Here is a 21,338-nt window from a genome sequence, read left to right as displayed (position 1 = left end):
GATATCGATATTTTTGTTCCTGTGTAAATATCGTTATATCTAACGCTTGTCTGTAATACTTTACAATTCATTGCAATATAAACATTTTTCATTATTGGTGATGTAATAAAATATCATCTACTATTTTGTTTTGTTACTTGTCATGATCGTCTAACTGATTGAAATTTTTGCAAAATAGCTTGTTCAGTAATCAAGTCTTGCTGGTCTAGTGCTTTTTAACTGGCGTTAACATTAACGTCTGATTGGCTCAGTAATATTTAGTGTAAAATACATATTCACAGTTCTGGATTTGAATTTTTTTGGTTCAGTCATTTATTTATGTCCTTTTAACCAAGTTGAAATAGATTTCCCTCTGTTTATTTAATGTCAGCATGAAAACTACCGGCAATTGTCAACGCCACACCCATCTTGAATGCTATTCAAATTGTTCACGTATGTTTTATACTTCCTCAGAACGCAACGCTCAAGTTTGTTCTATAGACATGTGATCTATGCAGGAATGGCAATATCGGGATTGACTCAATGGCCATTATCAAACTAGAACGAACCAGACCAGTATTGCGTAAATGAAATACAATCCATCAAGGAAGAGTGGATTTAGACTTAAAACATTTTTAATCGATCAAAGTCGCTTTAAAGTAAAGATGTACATATTGGCGAGCCGGTAAGTTTCGTAATATTTGTATGTCTGTTTATTTCTGTGTATTTTTTTTATAAAAAAGGGGGATAAATACTATCTTCTTTCTTACTTTGAATGTATTACAGTCCAGTGTTCAATTATTACGTGTGGTCTCACTTACCCAATTCTATAGTCTTTTTATAATCTAATTCGATTTGTTTTGACTAGCTGTTTTGTATTTTGCTATGCATTATTCTTGCTAAATGCCGTACTTGTAGGTGTTATGCCTTTTGTATTAATGGCTAGAGCTGGGAACCTCGAAAACGTTTGTAACACGGTATTTCTGAACATACCACACTTATATTACCGGGAAAAGGTTTAATTTTCTGGGCAGCTCTCAAATACCTGAAACACATATTGCTCTGATTTATAGTACAACAACACGATGTTATGTCCAATACATTATTTTTTTTATTACAAAAAAAAATGAATTATCTTCAGATAAAAGAAAATACAATATCCCAGCTTAAACAAAAATCTCACCCCCCTCACGCCAAAATTATTTCGTCAGTATGACATTGAAGACGTATTTGTTGTATGCATGTTAATTGCTCTATTGGTTGTCTGCTAAAACATGTAACTAAAGTGGGATGATTAAGTTCCACTACCGCTGACACGCTGTAAACATTAACATTAGATGGCATGTTGTTAAAACTATTGACACAGAAGTCAGCAGTTTACTAACTACACTTTATTGTAACAACAAGGGAAACTTTGAGTTGGGTGTCGACACCCGGTTAAGACATATATCAGAGAAAATACTAGTCTCCTGAAAATGATTATTCTTGGTCTTAAAAAGGAATGCATCTTCACAACGTCCATTTAAGCCGCCATGATGGTATACATGACACGTGTAATACATGTGATTCAAGGTTTATAACATGTGTACCTGTAATTCCCTACATCTCTAAAAATGTACAGCGTACATGAGAGTAGTACGTTTTGTTCACCTAAATAATTTACTCAGTTTTTATTTAGAAACATACAGAAATTAAATAAATAACTAAATATGTCGGTAGGACCGTAGGTTTGCGACTTATTCTTTGTGAATTAAAGTAAGATTGCAATGCATGCAGTTGAAGCTGAGAATCATCCTGTTTAGAGTTTCTTTGTCACGTTAACCGTTTACTATTTCTGACCAATGTAAGTGTGTGACAAAGCTTTCGAGTACCTTCCCGTGGGTCGGTGGCTCTTCACGGGGTTTTCCCATGTTTTTCCTCCACCATTTAAACTGGTCGCCATGTATTGCCTAACATATGCTGAAAAATGGCATTAAATCAGCAACAGCAACATTCCTTGTAGTCAAATATAACCTGTCAAATTACATAATTTCGTCAGGCTGAGTGCTGTTAATTTTTCAAAAAAATGAGAGACATGATATTTGGCTTTATCGATACGACTAGGTTCATTTACAACATATGGAAACAGACACATAAATAATTTTACACAGATCGCAATGTTAATGATTTGCTGTACTTTCGTGGTAAGACCGGTAATACATGCTTATATTCTATGCATTATATATTCAAGAGGAGACAATTAAAACAACAAAATTAAGATGCTGCGATTCTCTTCTGAGACAAATAACCACGTAGGTGCTCATTGTCGGATTGCTTCACTGTGATATCTCCCTCGTTACATCTTAGAGTACCTGTGAGATGACATCAATACAAAAAATATAACTGAGGTCTGCTATTACGTGTGATTCACCTATACATTGTCTTATTCACACAAAAAAAGAAAGAAAGAGGTTTGAATTTCCTGCAATTATTTCCAGCCAATCAGCGAAAGACAACTTTCCTCATTATGGTCTTTAATATTCCATGAAGATATTTAGTTTAGTTCGAGAACGAGGTATGTGTAATTTAGTATACGATTAAATAAAGGAATTTTAACTAAGAATAATGTTCTTTTAAATTCTATCAAACAGGAAATCTGTACAACGGCAGGAGTACTTTCTAATATATTTGACCAGAACATTTTCTTTCAGATGTATACCATCCTTTTTTCCCAGACGTTTTGACACGAACATACGTACTTAGGCTAAGTTAAATTAACTGTTGAGTCACATTTTATACTGCTTACTCTAGAAATCATTTTATCATTGCTATTATAGTTGTTGTTGTTTTTAATGTTGTTGACTGTGGTTGTTTGTTTTTTTTTTTCAATTCGATATGGTGCTTAAATGCTCTCATTGTAAGGTAAACTTCACCTATATACTGGTTTTACGGTGGTAAGTTTTCGTACCATCTGGGATTTTTTTTTTTTTATACACTTGCATTATAATCAGAAACTTATTTGTACATAAACGATATGTTTCCACTATTGCATAATGTCATATTTACACACTTATTGTATTGTATTCGTCCATAGGCTACTGTCTTCTTAACATGAGTTATTCCTTCGGTAAACACGCTCTTATTTTAAACTATGTATAAGTGGGCTCACTCCGATTACTTCGGTAAACATACTCTTATCATAAGCGGTGTATAAGTGGGCACACTCGGATTTCATCGGTATACACACTTATTACATATTGTCTTTATTGCTGTATAAAATTATGAAACAACCACAAAAGTTTTGAACCTTCCTAATGTCCAGTTATTTCTATTTTGATGTCACACATTCGTTGTCTACTCAGTTCTAATCGCAGTTAAAAGCTGCCACATCTTATGGAGTGATTATTGCATTGACTTGTATATACCATACCTGAATCGAACTTTGCCAAAATATGTAAATGCTTTGCACTTTTGCACTGACTATATACGTGAAGGAGTGTCATTGTTGTATTGGAATTAGTATGCATTTAAGCGTACTCATTTAACGCTGAATAAAAACTATGTACGACGAATTTGTTTAAACAAATGATATTTCAACCACAAGGAGTGTTCATTTAGATAAGGAACTACAACTATATGACGTACTTTATATGCCTGGACTACCACAGTGTCAAATCGTCGGTTTGGCTGCACTGATACTCGTCGCACATCAACAATATGGGATAGTCACAACCTCTTGTACCCAACTATGTCGTTTCCAAACAAACAAATATGCATGTATGCATATGTACCTACTGCGGAAATGGGGATCGAACAGGAGTAAGCGAGAACGAACTAAAGTGATTACGAACGACGAGGAACATACGAGATCGACGTAAGCATTCGTGTATGGTAGTAGCATTTTAAGGCACATCAGCACAATGGCGGTTATATTGTGCCAACTAAATGCAAAGTTAGGAGAAAGTAAAATTGAATTCCATGAAAAATTAGGAAGATAAGATTTTCTAAATAAATGCAAACATGAAGTACAGTACACGATGACACATTAAACATAAAGGCGTTAAAATTATATAAAATGTATATAACATAAAAGATAAAAATACCACAGGCAATATCCTTTAAAGATATTCTCAATATTTGTATATAACCGCCAATCCCTCAGAGTGGATCATGATACAGTTTCTTCATTCAGCTGACGTCAAAAATACTTCCGTCTCACAGGGGTGAAGTCAACATGCTCGACAAGAATGCTTTCCACTTGCAGTTTATGCACTGAGGTCGCGATTTATTCATCAGGATGTATGCCCGAGTCAGGTATATGTGTTTAGCTGGTATAATAACACCTCATCTCTGCAATCTGTTCTGTGATGGTTTTATGTTCTGAAGTTTGTGGAGTTTTCAAAATATTTTAAGTCAGTATATGGATTCCTCCATTCGGAAGCGAGTGACTGCGAGGTAGCTTTGGCTGCTTGAACTTTTCTTTTGTTAGCCTTTATACCCAAGTGTCTAGGTAGCAAACAGTACAGAATACTTTTCCCAGATCGTATTAGTACGTCATGTTTCTGAAATATCTGGTATATTAATGGATTGTCAAAGTACGATTTAGCAAGGTTTTTAATGTGGAAATGGATCCTAAAAATGATGAAATTTCTTTTTGTGAGGCTTCAGTGTTATTAATCGTTTTTGTGATCACAGGAATTTCTGCAATATAACGTATTTCTTTATGCAATAACTGGTTCTGCATGGTGCCATAGGATGCTGCAATAGCATCTCCAGCTTTGTCTCTATCTTACAAACCATCTTTACACAGACACAGGTGTCTACGGTAGGTAGCTTTTCTGTAACTGAATTTACCCTTTAAAAAAAGGATTTATTTAATAATGTTTTGAACTGGCAAAGATCAAATAAGGATTGCAGGGTTGTTGATAACAAAAGTATTGGTTTTGCAGTACAAAATTTTTGCAGCATTTCCAACGTTGATTTTCTTTCCATTTCTAAGTGATGAGAAATTCATATATCAAAAGGTGGAATAAAGGTTTCTGAAATAGATGGCACATAACGTAGTTTGGAAGTATACAGAATAGCCATTTCTTTTTTCTAAGATAAAATAATGTCTCGTTTGCCTCAACACGAGGCTTTCTTATATGGAAGTTCTAAACTCATATTGTCAAAGTCCCTGACTGTGTATCAGAACAAGCATCTAGACTTGACAGCCGGATCCATAGACAGTCATACTATCGTCAAAGTCCCTGACTGTATCAGAACAAGCATCTAGACTTGACAGCCGGATCCATAGACAGTCATACTATCGTCAAAGTCCCTGACTGTATCAGAACAAGCATCTAGACTTGACAGCCGGATCCATAGACAGTCAAACTAGAGTCAAAATTAGATCTTACTAAAGACCTTCAAATCTGCTTCCCAATCTGTATTTTCCACGACGCTTAAATCCAGATTTTGTTCATTAATCCACAATGGATTTATTGTTTAGAAGAGAAGTCCTTTGCAATTGAAAATAAGCCGTAAAACGTTTGTTTGCTCTGTAACAGGACTAAGAGGACCGTGGAGGACAGATATAAGTCCAGAAAAAGTTTTATATTTCAAAAGTCTTAACCAGGTTTCTTCTATTTCTGAACTCTGTTTTAGCTGATCTTATGATGCGCAATACAACTTAAGTTGGAGTGCGGTGTACTGGTGTCATTAAGGATGAGTGAAAGAGGGCCAGCTGAGAGTGAGTGAGACAGGTGAGATGGCGTATATGAGAGTGAGATGGGACTGCGAGCTAGGGAAATCCAGAGTGAGTGGGATCGCGAGACTAATTTACGGTGAAAGAGCTGGAAAGAAAACAAAATGAGGAAGGGTAACCAGACAATCAAAAATGAAGATTGAAACTGAGTTCAAAGATAAGTTATATCATCTTAATGGCTGTCTTTGCACTCCTGTTGATTGAGAAGAAAGAAATTGGAGAGAGATTTTTGTCCATGCTTGCGTCATATGTTTGTTTCAATATATAGTATTACCTCTCATACTCGAGATTCAGAATGTTGTGCCAAAACTAGTTCAGAGGAATATTTCAATTTTACGGGGGCTCTGGTTTCGGTAGTGAATTAGGCCAGAATTATATTTAATAATAATTTGGTTTTGTAATTTAAAAGGTCATAGTGATCAGAAATCCATGCCCTTTGGGTATCACGCTTTCTGCTTACGTATTCCATATGGTTCCTGCATTAACAAATTGGAAGCATGATAGGTCATTAATAATTTATTATATTTCAGCATCCTACACACGCACGCACGCACGCACGCGCACACGTACACACACACACACATACATAGATACACATATATATATATATATATATATATATATATATATATATATATATATATATATATATATATATATATATATATATATATTGAATACTGCAATTAGGGTATTATATCATGGTTAAAAAACCTTCTCTTAAAACAACCGGAACGTTTCCTAAAGTAAATTTTCTGTACAATTAGATAGTTAAAATAATGCTCGAGGAACGCTTAAAATGCAGGAGCTTCCGGATGCTTAGTCCAACTGACGTACTTCTTGTTTACAGCCCACCCGAACCACTACCAGCAACACAATATTTCTAGACCAGCCCCTGTTTATTAACATTACATATCAGCCTTGTGATTCAAAAGGTCTGTCAGACAGGATCAACATAAAAACAAGCAATGGACACACACTTTCTAAATTTCCTCTTTATTTTTTTTACAGGAAATTTGCAAGTTCTATTTTGTACTTACTGGTCGTCTGCATAGAAAGATGCATTGCATATCCCAATTTCCAGTTACTGATTCCAAATGGCGAAATAATCCCACATCCATGTAAACCCAACTACATCTGGAAGGGGGTTGGTCATCAGAGAGTAAATGGCGGAGGCGAGAGAAACTCTTTTGGGCGAGCCTTTGATAAAACTGGCAAGGTATATAAAGGAATAAACTTAATCTTCATTGTTACGACTCTATAACCATAAACTACGAAACAAAAAGAAGAAAAATAACAATTTTTGTAAAACTTAACGAGTTTAATTACCAATGTAATAAAATTAAAATTTAAGAGGAACTTACCGTATTATGCATTGAATCCAAAAATCCTTTTAAAAAAATGTCCTTTCAAATCCAAAAGAATGAAATGTTCCTTATAAATTTCAGATCCACCAATATGATCCGCCAACAGTCTTGACGTATCAAATGGCGTTGTCTAGAACTCCTTTGAATAATTCACAATAGTTTCAAAATAATAGTATAGTCCGATGAGCACTTTCTATTTCCTCTGAATAATCCAAAGAAATCTTTTTCCTCTCAAATAATATCTAAATGCAACATATAATATGTCTACAGAATTGATGTTACAACAAGATCACAAGAAGTAAGAATAAGAAAATTGCCCAGTAGTCCGGGCTACTTATATACAGTTGAAAGGGCTGAAACACGCATATCATCACTGAAAGAATTCACACGATTTAACCCATCCAAAGGGAATTAATTGAATTTTTCTAAGATACCCCCTGACTGACCTGTCCAATGAGAAAAAGCCCGAAACTTGCAAACATATTTACTAATAATTTTATTATTAGCAACTGTCAACACGTACGTAAGCACTTATTTAAAGATCTTATGCAATCTTACGTTGTTTAAATTCTTTAAATAGAACATATACACGTACGAAATTTCAACTAATGATAACCACTACAATTTACAGCCATGAATAAAAATTACAAAAATTATACATAACATCATAATTTATACATATTTACGACAAGGTCATCTTATACTTCTAATGGTTAACATGACGTCAACATAATAAATATTTTACACACTTTTCAGAGATTTTTGTGTATGAAATTCTGAAATTTCATTTTATCACCTTTGCAATATTATGTTCTAGCAAGCTGGAATCCTGTAGAGAAGTTGACTACAGTGGCTGCGGATAAAATGCAATTTTGATGGTTTGTTGGTTGGTTGTTTTTTACTGTACTTTCCGCACTCTCTCCTGCTATGTCATCACGAGGAGATGGAAGTTGAATCCCTTTTCCAACGACAAACCGAGGCGGCCTACAAGGTCTCGGCTAGCCGGGTATCGAACTCGCGACACTTCGATTACGAATCTGACGCTCTACCAACTGAGTGTTGAGAACAAAGACTGAGTACGTTTTCGAAAACATTCATAAGATATCATCATCACGATATTGAATTCATTATACTTTAATAAAAGCCTGTATGTAATATGAGTTCTATGTAAATCAAAATTATTTTCTTCTAGACATGGACAAGAGAACTATGTCAAGCAGATTCTGATGGTGATGGTTTAACCAATGGTCAAGAACTAGGCGACCCCAGCTGTGTGTGGACAAAGGGAGCTATTCCCAATCGAACAACCGGACTTTCCCACCCAGGTAAATATTCTATATGGTTCTTGTACAATCATTAACATTTTCACTTTTCTAAATGAAATGTTTTTTCGCGAACAATTGCATATATACTTAAAGAACGCAACATGGTGTATACCGAAACTTTCCCACATCAGAATGGACCAAAATTAGAATAAATGACAAAGTGACTTTCAAAATGTTATATGGGATAAACTGTCCATGTGTCCGACTCCAGTCAGCGAAGACGCGGACAAACATGGGACGGAAGTGACATTGTGTAATGACTATCAGCTTTCTACTTTTAACGCTGAGGAGTCCACTGGGATCACCGATAGGGAAGTGCCAATTAACAATTGTCGATAGGTCGATTAATATACTGTTCTGTATCATTGTTAGACTATCAATCATAGGATAATATGTATTACAAGGTATGAACGACCACTGGATAGTTGTGCAGCACAGAAGAAAAAAAATAACAAAGCATTTCATTCTTTTAGTTTTAAATTGGCATTAATTTAGACCAAGGGTTCCATCCGTTAGTGTGAATGAGCCATCCCGTACGAATGTTGGAGATTGAATATGCATCCAGACTTATGTCTTCTCCAATACAGGATGGGTGATCATTATTCCGAGTTAGGTTTCACAAAAGAAAGCAAATGACAACGAAGTGTCTTGATTGATTGATTGATGAGTGATTGATTGATTGATTGATTGATTGATTGATTGATTGATTGATTGACCAGAGAGAGATAATTCTGCAAATATTCGAAGTTGTAGTGGGTCAGTGGGGTGTACAAACTACATATTTAAAGCCAATGAGGTATCTTATTTGTAATCTCAGTTCAATCTGCAACTATTAGGTAGGTTAGCCATAGTTTCTATATATTGCATGAGGATCGACATATGAGGGAGAAAATTTCGGATCTTAAAACTGTGCAGACCCAACGTCGGAACGTCAGGTATGCAAAAAATATTGATACTTATATGCTGATGTGTTTCTTTCGTGTAAGTGAGAAATATGAATTCTATCCCAACCCAGGTGTATGTCAGCCGTTCGATAGTGCCGCTTGCGCAAATAAGACCGATCAGCTTAAATGGGTGAACTGCAACTATGAAGACTTTAAATGTGATGCTATTAACAATACAGGTAATGTTCTAAAAATCTCTCTCTCTCTCTCTCTCTCTCTCTCTCTCTCTCTCTCTCTCTCTCATGCTGCCCTTGTAATTATGCATCCGTGCTTCCTAGAATTTAGCTTCTCTATATAATTTTCTTCTTTTAGTCAAGGGCATAAGTCTTGCTCATTGTAACATTTTTTTAAAACTCCAGTAATTTCCAACAAAGTCGCCATGTTTGTATAACTGGGATTTGAGAAGAGTGATAGAGTTATTCCCACCTGTTTCCGTTTGAAGTATATAACTATCTCTCTCTCTCTCTCTCTCTCTCTCTCTCTCTATATATATATATATATATATATATATATATATATATATATATATATATATATATATACACACACAAGCAGACGGAGATATATATCTCCCATGATGCGTCTTTTGTCGTATGCTTTGAATTGATCTTGATTTAAGCAGTGCCGGATTAAACCTTGTGGAGGCCTTTAGGCAGTCGAAATCTTGGGCCCCCTCGCAAATTATCTCCTAATACGTTTTTAATTTTACCAACCAAAAATTTTAATAAACCAATTTTATTACACAAAACAAATATTAACAATTATTAATGTTATTAAACAAATTAATATATTATGTTGTTAAACGAAAATGATTAAATATTATTAAACAAACGTTGTCGCGGGGCCCCTAAAACGCGTGGGGCCCATAGGCCGGTGCCTACTCTGCGTATTTGGTAATCCAGCACTGGAATTATGGCATTAGTTTCAAACGTCAACACACTATTAATATCTTAGAATATTCTTAATTGTGTTTTATTTCCTCATCCAAATGACCACCCTACAGAGATTTTGCTACAGAGCGTATTTAAACAATAAATTGAATGTACTTTGGGATTATTATTTTTATAATGTGTTCTCTTTACCGAGCAAATCAAACACTCGCGTGTGTTCTGCTCTAAGTCCCTTGTTTTCCCCTATTTCCGAGAACTTCTAGACTACAGTCGTTGTCAACTGGAAGTTCTAGTAACGCGCCAAGACAATAGATCATTTTTCTTTAATCACTCAATGACCACAAAATATTCTAACTTCACATCTGCATCACAACTTCACATTTGTATGGCAATCCAACAACTGCATGGTTTCTCCTTGTTAGGATTCCTTAACGTAGCGCCAATACTTCACACAACGAAAAGATAAATTCAACTCAAACACTCAATACATGGAACTATTTTCATGCTCTGTCCTTTGGTCAGTCGAACCACGACTTTGGGCCTGACTTCACCTGTATCCCTCCACCATATTTCCCTTCATAGCAGCATTAAAAGGCGTGTCCAGATAATGGAACAACCCCTTCTCAGTTATTCCATTGTACTAAATACCAGTCTTTATCACAAATATTTATATGGAAATACACAACCAATCAAAACCTTTGGATTTAAATAGGAACTACCACTTATCGGCCTCTGACCTGAACTCAAATACGAAACTAATCCATGCCATGATGATATGTCATCAATATGCAATCTGTGACGTTTGCCCTCAGCAATTGGCAAATTACTTGGGCTGAGAATATATCTCCCCAAGACCGACTTCCCATAATCAAACGACTAATCAAGAAAATCTAATAAATCTACAAAATGGAGACGTAAATATTAATGGCACATACCCTAAGTATATTATATTATTATCAATTTCTATTCGCTTTAAAAATGGTTTTTATAACAGATCTCATAAAAAGTACAGGATGAAGGAAATGTTTATGGGAGATAACCGATGAGAAGAAGAGATCTTTGTTTAACCTTCAAACATTCGTTGCTGTCTTCCGTATAACTGTTAGAATAGTTATTCCTTTATTCTTTTCAGGTACATTAGTCCTTGAAAGATATAGACCAAATTTGATGTTGTGTGATAGCACACGCATTAAACTGAGGCCATTCTGATCACAACGCAAAGACTTTCTCATTCACATCCTTTACCTCAAACAATAAATATCAGCAACACCAACATTAAATTCACACAATCAGTACGAAACCTAGGTGTTACTCTGCACAGTACTCTCACATTGCACCAACATGTCATCAACATATGCAAGGTTGCATATCTTGAGCTGAGACGCATCAGCTCAATTCGCAAATATCTTTCAGTTGATGCCACTAAAACACTTGTGTGTTCGTTAGTACTTTCAAGACTTGACTATTGTAACTCAATTATGTCTGGTTCATCTCAATATCTGATCTAGAACTTCAAAAAGTTCAAAACACAGCAACTCGGATCCTACTTAGAGTACCATGATCAGAGCACACCTCCCCGCTGCTCTGTACCCTACACTGGCTATCCATTCGATCCAGAATCAAACACAAAATTTGTTCTCTGTGCTACGTTTCACTGTCAGACTCTAGTTCAACATACCTATCCGACCTCACCCATGTGTACACACCAACAAGATACTTACGCTCCACTTCTGACAATCGTATACTCATTATTCCCACCATGAAAACAACGTCATATGGACAGCGTTCTTTTGCATACCAGGGCCCAGCAACGTGGAATGAATTGCCCATTGAACTTAGACACAAAGACACAGTGATCACATTCAAGAGGGCTCTCAAAACTCACTTATTTCGACTGCAAGAACAAACTTAAAGACCTAATAATGTTTCATACCTTAAATACTCTCAGCATGTTTTTTTGTTTTCTAATTGCATGGTGTTTGCTTTTTGTAATCATATCATTATATGTTTTTTAATGTTATATGTGTTGTCTATTGCTGTAAAGCGCTTAGAGCTTCTAAAGATTAGGCGCTATACAAAGTCCTCATTATTATTATTGTGATTTGCACATTAAAATAACGTGCAAATGATTCTCAACAAAATGATATATGAATACATGATTTATGCCTTCATAAGCTTTCCGTATATAACTGAATTTCTCCATAGTTTTTGTAGGCTGTATAGCTTTCTAATTTGTACCGATATGATACTACTAACTTTAGTGTTTCCAAGAGTTGCATTTTATTGTGAATATATAATTTAAATATGTAGTTCTTTATATAGTTGTAAAATCAACTTTAAAATGTCATCAAATTTGTTTTGCTATCCTAATATTGTATCTAGTGCTAAGTTAATATGTACATGGTGTATGCATTTATATTTCAGCCACTTGAACAACTGTATCAAAAATATATAACTAAAGTGTCTTTGTTTTGTTGAATAATTGTAACAGAAATGACGTAGTTCGTCTATGTAACATAGGAATCTTCTAAATATTCTTTCGTAGCACCTAAAATATCCTCGTATTTTAAAAAGTTGATTCCATGTGGATACATTGTTTAAAAAGAATTAAATAATAAACTGATTGCACGTGAAATGCACGATAATATTAACTCCATAATTGTCCAGCCTTTTATTGAAAATTATGTGATCTCCGACTTCCATATTAGAATTGAACCACACTGTTTTAGCTAGAAACTATTGCTATGATTCAAACTTGCTCATGTTTTGCAGGTTTAAACAACTGAATAAAACATCCTTCCATAATAGTTTTTTATGACACCTATAGAAATTAGTTTTAAAAATTCGATTCAGAAGCAACACAATCTGATATTTTTGGACATTTCTGAATTAATATGTTGTTTCTACCTAGCTGTATCCAAAACATGTCCACGTGTCCAAGTTGCGTTCAATGCCGTCACAACAATTTAAATGTTAATCGTGTTCAATCCTCTTTTATAACATTCTTGAGCACAGAATGGTCACTTTATCTTATCATTTTGTTTATCCCATAACAAATTAAACAGTCGTCTGATTAAGTTTATTTTTATAATAGTTTCTAAATTCCCTGTTACCATTGTGAGTCAGTACGTTTTATTTCGTCAATATTTTTTTGATAGTTTACTTCTATAATTTCTGTTTATTTTGTTGTGAATATAATTCAAAACTGTGTCAAAAGACCCATTTCCCATGTTAATGTATTTTCCTGACAAAACCTATCTATGCTATTTCTCTTTTTGTCCAATCAAAGCGGTGCTAATACTTTCAATGTTAATGCTAAGACCAGAGAACTTTTCAATGAACTTCAAAGTATCTTTTTTTCAAAGACATTTTAGCAGCATCTGAAATAATAAAGACATCATCTGCATATTGGGATAAAACATACTCTATATACTCAATATTAATATCTTTAATCATGGGATTTAACTAAAATGTATGTCCTAGAAACTAGGCATATAAAATGAAAATATATGGCGATAAGGGATCACCTTCCCTGCAGCCGCGTTCATAAAAGAATTGGTCGTTAATCGTAAACTGCATTTTTGATTTAGTTGCAATAATTTTAAGAGAATTTACAGACAAAGCTTATTATTTTATAATATTCTTGATACTTTCCTTAACAGAAATGATATATTCATGGCCTCTTGAAAAAAGCATTATTCGATTTCCAATACGGCATTGGTTTTATTTCTTCCCGCACGTTCATCCTTAAATCAAGCATCATTAAAGAGTGATCAGATCTGTATTTGGCTTCAACACGGAAGTTCCCACATTATATATCAGTTTGTCTGAAGGAGGATGAAATCTCATTTCTTCAGCTTAAGTGGAGTTTTGGGCCTCTGAGAAAATCGTTTCTTTTCCATATGTAACTCTCCCCAGATATCAAATAATTTACATTTCCTGCCTACCACCATCTCTTACTTTATGATTATTTATCTGATTATAATTTTCTGCATCTTTATAAGGATTCTTAACTAGGTTAAAATTGCATGCCATAATTGCATAAGCATGTTGATCTATGTTTTCAGATGTGCTTGTTTTTGTTATTATTTCTGTATACGATGCCGGAGAATCAGTTAGGACTATATATCTAGTGAAACTTCACAAACGCTTTCTGCTGCCAGTGCAAATTGGAAATTTTCATACCCTTCATTCCTATTGAGATCACTGTCTCTCTGATCGTTGTTTTAAGTTAATTGTCCATACTATGGGGATATTGTAACTTGAATGCGGCAAGTGCAAGCTCCTGCCTCTTTTTCTTCATGTTTCATGATAAATCTGATGCAATTCTTACATTCTTGCGTAGCTGATTATCCATACTCGGCACTGGTGCTCCATCCTCAGAAGCAAAACACGTACAATAATTAACTTGGGTCCTGATCTTTCACTAAAAATCCTGTGTGAACCACATGCTTTCTACATGTTCTGGGTCCATTCATCTCGACTGTGTCTTTAAGGAAGCTTTTAACAACCTGGTGGATGTTTTCAAGACTTTCTTTTCAAAGCACAACGTATAAACGTATATTCATCTTTCTTGGGTATTTTTCAAACCTATGAAGCCTCGTTTCCAGTTCCACATCTGTACCTACTTTCGTTTGTTTATTTAACAAAATTTTCTTTACCGATTCTCTGTGCACCTCCATTCTCTAACGCTTTTCTGTCTCAAACTCAATTACCTTGAGTTAAACTGAATACTGGTCTCTTCTTCCTTCATTATCTCCTTCACTTGTTCTAACCGCCCCTGCACAGCACGTCTAGCAGCATCAAACTTACTTAAGATCTTGGACCGACTTATTAAGTTTTAATGCAAACATTTGATCCTTTAAAGCAAAACCTCTTTTGTTTTGTTACGTACGCTTTTTGTCTATATTTACATCACCTCTCCGATTTCCAGCTCAGAGTCCCCAGTGGGAGCCAACTGATTTAAACTGGAGAAATATAGGCTTACCTCTTACATGTCAAGGGAAATTAGGCCTCTTCAGGTATTTCTACCTTCCAGCCCTGACTTGCAAGAATTTATCCAGCGCTGGAGCCTTTTGGAGTATATCTATTTGTTGAAGACATCTTCTTTCTCTGCTATTCAATGGATGACCTCATGTTCGTGTAATTCATCGACATGTATATAACTATAGTAAAAAAAAAAATCAGCACGTTGAAATGCCTTATAATGACAGTTACGTTGACTAATTGTATGGTCCTCTTCCTATCCGTCTACACCAATAGTTGCACGCACACACACACTTTTAATTACCTCCTTCTTTACAGGTAATGTTTGGAAGATATTCTTACCTGCCTAAAGGGTACACCATTGCAAGTTCAAGCGGGAAACCGGAAGTCTTATAACATTCCTTACTTCATATACTTTTATCTTCTGAAGATACAATATTTATTTACTCAAAAGGCCATTAACATGAGACATCGATAACAAAATATGTCAATAAAGATAGTATACAATCTAAAACAGATTATTGTTCTCGGACTGTTATTATTAATGTATTATTCTAAATGTGTATTTTCACATTTGTATGTATTTTCATTCACTTTTCAATTATTTTTTAGATACAAAGAATGTTACTATTCGTCTTCCTGTGACCCGAGTTCCCGCCATTGACACGACCTACATGTGTATGACCTTTGACCTCCCAAGTGACAAGGAATATCACCTCATAGCAATTGAGCCGGTTATCGACAATGCGAACATAATGCACCATATGTTACTTTTTGGATGTAAAGATGTCACTCACGAAGGTATATATCAGAGATGTCACTCACGAAGGTATATATCAGCTATTTCATAGTGACAGCTAACATAATGACCACATGTCACTTTAAGATGTAAATATGTCACTCACGAGGGTATATATCAGCTATTTCATAGTGACAGCTAACATAATGACCACATGTCACTTTTGGATGTAAACATGTCACTCACGAAGATAAGTATAAAAACTATCATAGTGAGATCCGTTGATAAAACAAAATATCTTTTGCAATCGATTGAAAACAAAATCCATTAGTGTCCTAAGTAAGTAAACTAGGGTAGTGTTTTGACGACGCTACAATGACCTTGTTGTAATATTGCGACGTCATTGTTCCAACCGAACTCGGTTCACCATTAGTAAAATTGCGATACCAGAAATATGGGGTATATGTATTCTGATTGCATACACTGATGTAGGATGGTTGACTGGGGCTCTTTTTTATTCGTACCATGTCTGTTCTCGCTTGTGAACACGACCTTGCTTATGCTTCATGTTTGAATTAATGTTTGATAGGAACAGATACGTTTGTTCAGAGCCTGACACTAATCACCTGGGGTCAATATAATCCACATCATACAGAATACTCGGACTCTTTCTGTATGCTGATGTGTAAGCATAATAGTTTGAAGTCTTCTATAAAAACAGACTATGTGTTCGTAAATCTTTTCTTCCAAAATGTACTGAGTCTTCTTTGCTGTTATGAATGCTTTACGTCCATTTTGTCTTGCTGGCAAAAGGTTCGACGTGTGAATTTTATTCGACTTGAACATTGGTCATTTTGCTTAAACTAAATCCCCAGTTCTTATCGATAAGTTTGATTGCAAATGGCATCACGAATGGTATTGGACGCTGCATCTACAAATATATTAATGCACACAGTATGAAAAATGGCTAAGAGTAGTTTCTATTATTTTGGCATTAATAATTGTCTGGCGTTGTTTTCTCACTTAATACTAACTTATATATTTAAATCATCCTGAAAATGCCAAGTGCCTCGTAATGTTAAAATCGCCGCCATGATCTCAATGGGCTTTCACCAAGTTGCGCATGCTACAATATCTGGGTTATGTACCATTTCAATAATTCATCTTAAACATTTCGTTTGGGTTTGCTAAAGAATAATTTTTTAAAGATTATTATATTGCTTATTAAAAACAACATGATGTTTGCGAATTATGAAACTACATTTTCACGAGACCTATCATGTGCCCCCACACATGTAGTGATATACCAGTCTCTACCTGCTTGTTCATGCTACCACAAAGTAACATTACGAGCGACATCACCATTCGAGGATGAACTGAAGGCATATTATTGGCGTAAAGGATGAAACATATGAAACTCCTATAAAGTGATCCCATTTTAGTCACCTATTATAATATTTGAATTGATACACTATTTGATGTAGCAGCAATTCCATTCGCGATGTCATTTGAAAATAATGTATATATCTCTACATTACATGTGGTATAGAAACCCAAGATTGTCATTGTTCAGCAACTTCGTGCCAAAACTCACTTCACAGGTTAAAATAAAATCCTATAAAACACACAATTCCATCACAATACCTATCTAACTTCTACCTGCATTAAAATCTATTGAATCTACAGCCACGATTAGATACATACATACATGCATGCATACATACATACATACATACATACATACATACATACATACATGCATGCATGCATGCATGCATGCATGCATGCATACATACATACATACATACATACATACATACATACATACATACATACATATATACCTTGTCTCATGGCTCGTGTTTTGTTCCAGTGAACCAGCCGTACCCTTGTGGCATGTCGGCCGGTCATAACTGTTCTGATATCCTAGGACTATGGTCTGTTGGCTTAAGTGGACAATGTTTCAATGAAAAAGCTGGTTTCAGAATTGGACAGAAGGGCTTCAGAAAGGCAGCGATTCAGGTACACACATCTTTAGTGGAATTGGGTTTTATTATTATGTCTTCACATTAAATGTCCACATTAATAATCGGGCCATTCCAATAAGCTTGTTCGTGCAAATTTCATTATCTGAATCCCGCTAGTCCCATTTAACTATATGTAACATGCCGTGAGCTTGTCAAAGTTGGGCATTTGCATTTTGCCTTCTTGCAAAACTGCAAAATTCTTCATTCCAAATTCAGTACCGCGGATATTAAAACCGACGAAAATAATTTTTGATCTTTGCCATTGCAAAATATTTTCTGCATTGGAACCGTCTCTGGCCGATTACCGGATACAGCCTCCATTTGTACCGCATAAATTCATATCTTCTAGTTAAATTGAAACATATATATATATATATATATATATATATATATATATATATATATATATATATATATATATATAACAAAATGAAATTGCATCGTCTTCTCAGATTTCCTTTTCAAAAGGAAAACCAGGCAAAACTCTAAATTTTTAAAGCCTATTAATTTCCAAAATCTTTTATAAACATTGTTACTAACAAATCAGGAAAATGTATTTTGTACTGTTGTTTGACTTTACACAATTGTATTAATGATAATTAAAAATTAGACAAAGGAATAGGCTCTGCAGTCACCCGTTTTCTTAATGGAAGTGTCCATATGATAACTTCAAATATAATATTAATCGGTATGTCCGACATACTTGGTAAAATATGTGGAATGAGAAGTCCACAAACAAACTTCAAGACATCAAACCCATCACTAGAGACTTGGATCCTTCATTTAGAACAAACTCACAGAGATGATATGGTATTGCGCCACTCGCGTATCGGACACACATGCCTGAAAGTGCATACCTACTGAAGAGTAAACCTCGACCAGGATGTATGCCGTACTAATGTATATTTTTTAATGGGAACGCAGTTGCGAAGCTTTTTTGCTGATGCACCACTAACGATAATCTTGAACATTATAAAACAATTTTTTGACCCTGCACTTTAAGGAGATTAAATATCATCCTTTATCTTTTATTATAGTATCTTTAAAAGCATTTTAATAGCTTTACTATCTTTAATTATATTGCTAATTTTTCCGTTCACTTTACATTGTCAGAATTGTGCAGCATTTTTCCATACTACATGGCTTTAAAGTGCACGACGCGCATTTCTAAAAAAAAGGAGTATCGTGTATGAGTAACTACTTTGATTGCAAATAAACAATGTACGTACATGAAGCTTACGATTAGCTTTTGGTTTATTAGATTTCTTTGTGGATGAACCAAACAAGCTGTTTCGTCCTCTTGAAAGTAGAGATGATAAAGGTAACGATGCGGACAAGTTCACTGAGTCACAATAAAAACTTTCACCCAAGCAAACAAATGAACGTGGTATTGGCAATGTCCACAACTAACGTTAGACACGCAGTATTGAAAACACCACTCTAATCATTGAAACAGTTATTTCGGAGAAATGTTCATAACTTTTCGCAAATAGAATGATTCAGACTAGGATCGACGCTCTCTATGGTCTATAAAAATTAGCAGAGAAGTGCATGTTAAGGTTAAGGGGTATCACATATCTATCAGAGACATGCCATTTTACGAGTCAGTCAACTGAAGGTTTTGGTAGAAAATTAAGAGGCTCAGAGCCAATAAGCCAAGACGACAGAGAAGTCTTTTTTCGGCTGGCTACTGGACGGTCACACAGCAGTTACTTTGCAATTTTCTGCGTTTAACTTTTTTGAGACAAAGTTTTGGACTTTGGTCTATAATAGGCTCCCTAGAGAAGCCATACAGGCCATTTACCTAAACGGAGTGCCTTCCAAAAAGAGCATGCAAGTGACAGGAAATAAACAAATGTTTTCTTTAGCTGGTAATAAGAATGGCAATAAATATACTTACATTTTTGTATCTTGACTTTTCTCAAATATGCTTTCTTAGCTCTGCTTATCCGAATTACATGGCTCAAGTCACAGGTTCCAAAACTTGATATATAGAACAGAAACAGAGGTGCAGTTGTTCAAGGCAGGTACCTCCACTGCTCCAATCACTTATACATCGTACGGAATTGACTCAGCTAATAAATCCAGTCAGGCACAAATAGAAAAGCAGAAATGAGTTGGATAGACAGAACAATAAAATCCATACAATCTGGAGCAACTGTTGGTTCAATGCGCATTCATTCACAATAATGTTAACATTTCAATTTTGAGTAGACCAAAACGAAATGTTTTCAATCTAATGTCGAGCACGTGACGATGTTCAAAGGTCGCTGGGTGGTGCTTTGTGCTAGTGTTTCTTTGTACTACTGAATCTACAGTTGTGTATTTATATTGGAATACAGCATAAATTCAATTACTTTGTTTATTGCAGTGTATTCTTTTATTAAAAAGCCTTAGGTTCAAAAATAAATTGAGCATAAATAAAAAGGTTATTGCATTTTTTATGAGAAAATATGTACTCGTTTCTCGGAATAATCCTGCACTTCCAAGGGGGTGCAGTATTATGCAGAAAAACTATTTCATATTTTCCCATACAAATGCAATAATCTATAAATCTTGAAGGACTACATATTGCGTTTAACTGGAATGCTTTATCTTTCAAGAAACGTTTTGTTGTTTTTCTTGTTTTTGTTTTTTTTAATAGCTTCTTCCTTTTCATTTGTTTTTCATTTTTATGTGGGGCAGGTGGGAAATTTTTTTTTTTTACATTTTAGGAATATAGCTTTTTATTTGTACTATATAACCGGGAACCGAGATAAATTTGATGTACCGTTAAATTTTATATCTGTCTATCTCTCTCTCTCTCTTTCTCTCTCTCTCTCTCTCTCTCTCTCTCTCTCTCTCTCTCTCTATATATATATATATATATATATATATATATATATATATATATATATATATATAGAACGAGATATTGAGAGAGATTTACTTATTTATTTGTTTATTTATATATTTATTTATCTAAAGAGAGATAAGCGGCGTGGTTGCGTACTTTACGCAATCAGATTTAATACACGTGCACAAAACAAGGTTTTAATGCCTTCAGATCACGTAAAAAAATTAAATTTGAAACATTTAGCTCAAAGTTGACAACGTATTGTTTATGCCTTGAGCAAAGTCTTGATTTCACGACAGCGCATTAGTTGAGGATATATGAAAGAGATACAAGACGTTAGGACACACATACATTACTTTTTAAATATAAAGATGTGTTTGTGTGTGCTGACAAAAAATAAAATTGATGACTGATTCGTTCAAATTCCAACTCTGTAATACACCTCTCACTCTGTAACCCTTACCCGATGTATCTGACACAGCTAGAACACTTATAAATTTAGAAGCAATATCCTTCAGCT

At 34.8% G+C, this 21,338-nt stretch overlaps 1 protein-coding gene across 3 annotated transcripts in view; it reads left to right on the top strand.

The window, feature by feature from the left end:
* Window positions 1-434: 434 nt before the first annotated feature.
* The window catches only part of LOC149779091 (uncharacterized), a 30,963-nt gene continuing 10,059 nt past the window's right edge, over window positions 435-21,338 (top strand). Inside the window, exons 1-6 of one of the 3 annotated variants that reach the window (XM_089939644.1) lie at window positions 435-664; window positions 6,716-6,923; window positions 8,264-8,396; window positions 9,412-9,519; window positions 15,829-16,017; window positions 17,829-17,977. In XM_089939644.1, coding sequence (XP_089795770.1) covers window positions 567-664; window positions 6,716-6,923; window positions 8,264-8,396; window positions 9,412-9,519; window positions 15,829-16,017; window positions 17,829-17,977 — 885 coding nt within the window. In that variant the 5' untranslated portion in view covers window positions 435-566. Of the gene's footprint in view, window positions 665-4,159; window positions 4,273-4,310; window positions 4,414-6,715; window positions 6,924-8,263; window positions 8,397-9,411; window positions 9,520-15,828; window positions 16,018-17,828; window positions 17,978-21,338 lie in introns of those variants that run through there. The other 2 variants (XM_089939646.1, XM_089939645.1) reach the window with 2 other exon arrangements.

The sequence above is a fragment of the Sinohyriopsis cumingii genome, chromosome 17 (genome assembly GCF_028554795.1).
Source record: "Sinohyriopsis cumingii isolate HCF-2022 chromosome 17, ASM2855479v2, whole genome shotgun sequence".
NCBI classification, from domain to species: domain Eukaryota; kingdom Metazoa; phylum Mollusca; class Bivalvia; order Unionida; family Unionidae; genus Sinohyriopsis; species Sinohyriopsis cumingii.
This window is presented reverse-complemented; position numbering and strand designations above follow the sequence as displayed.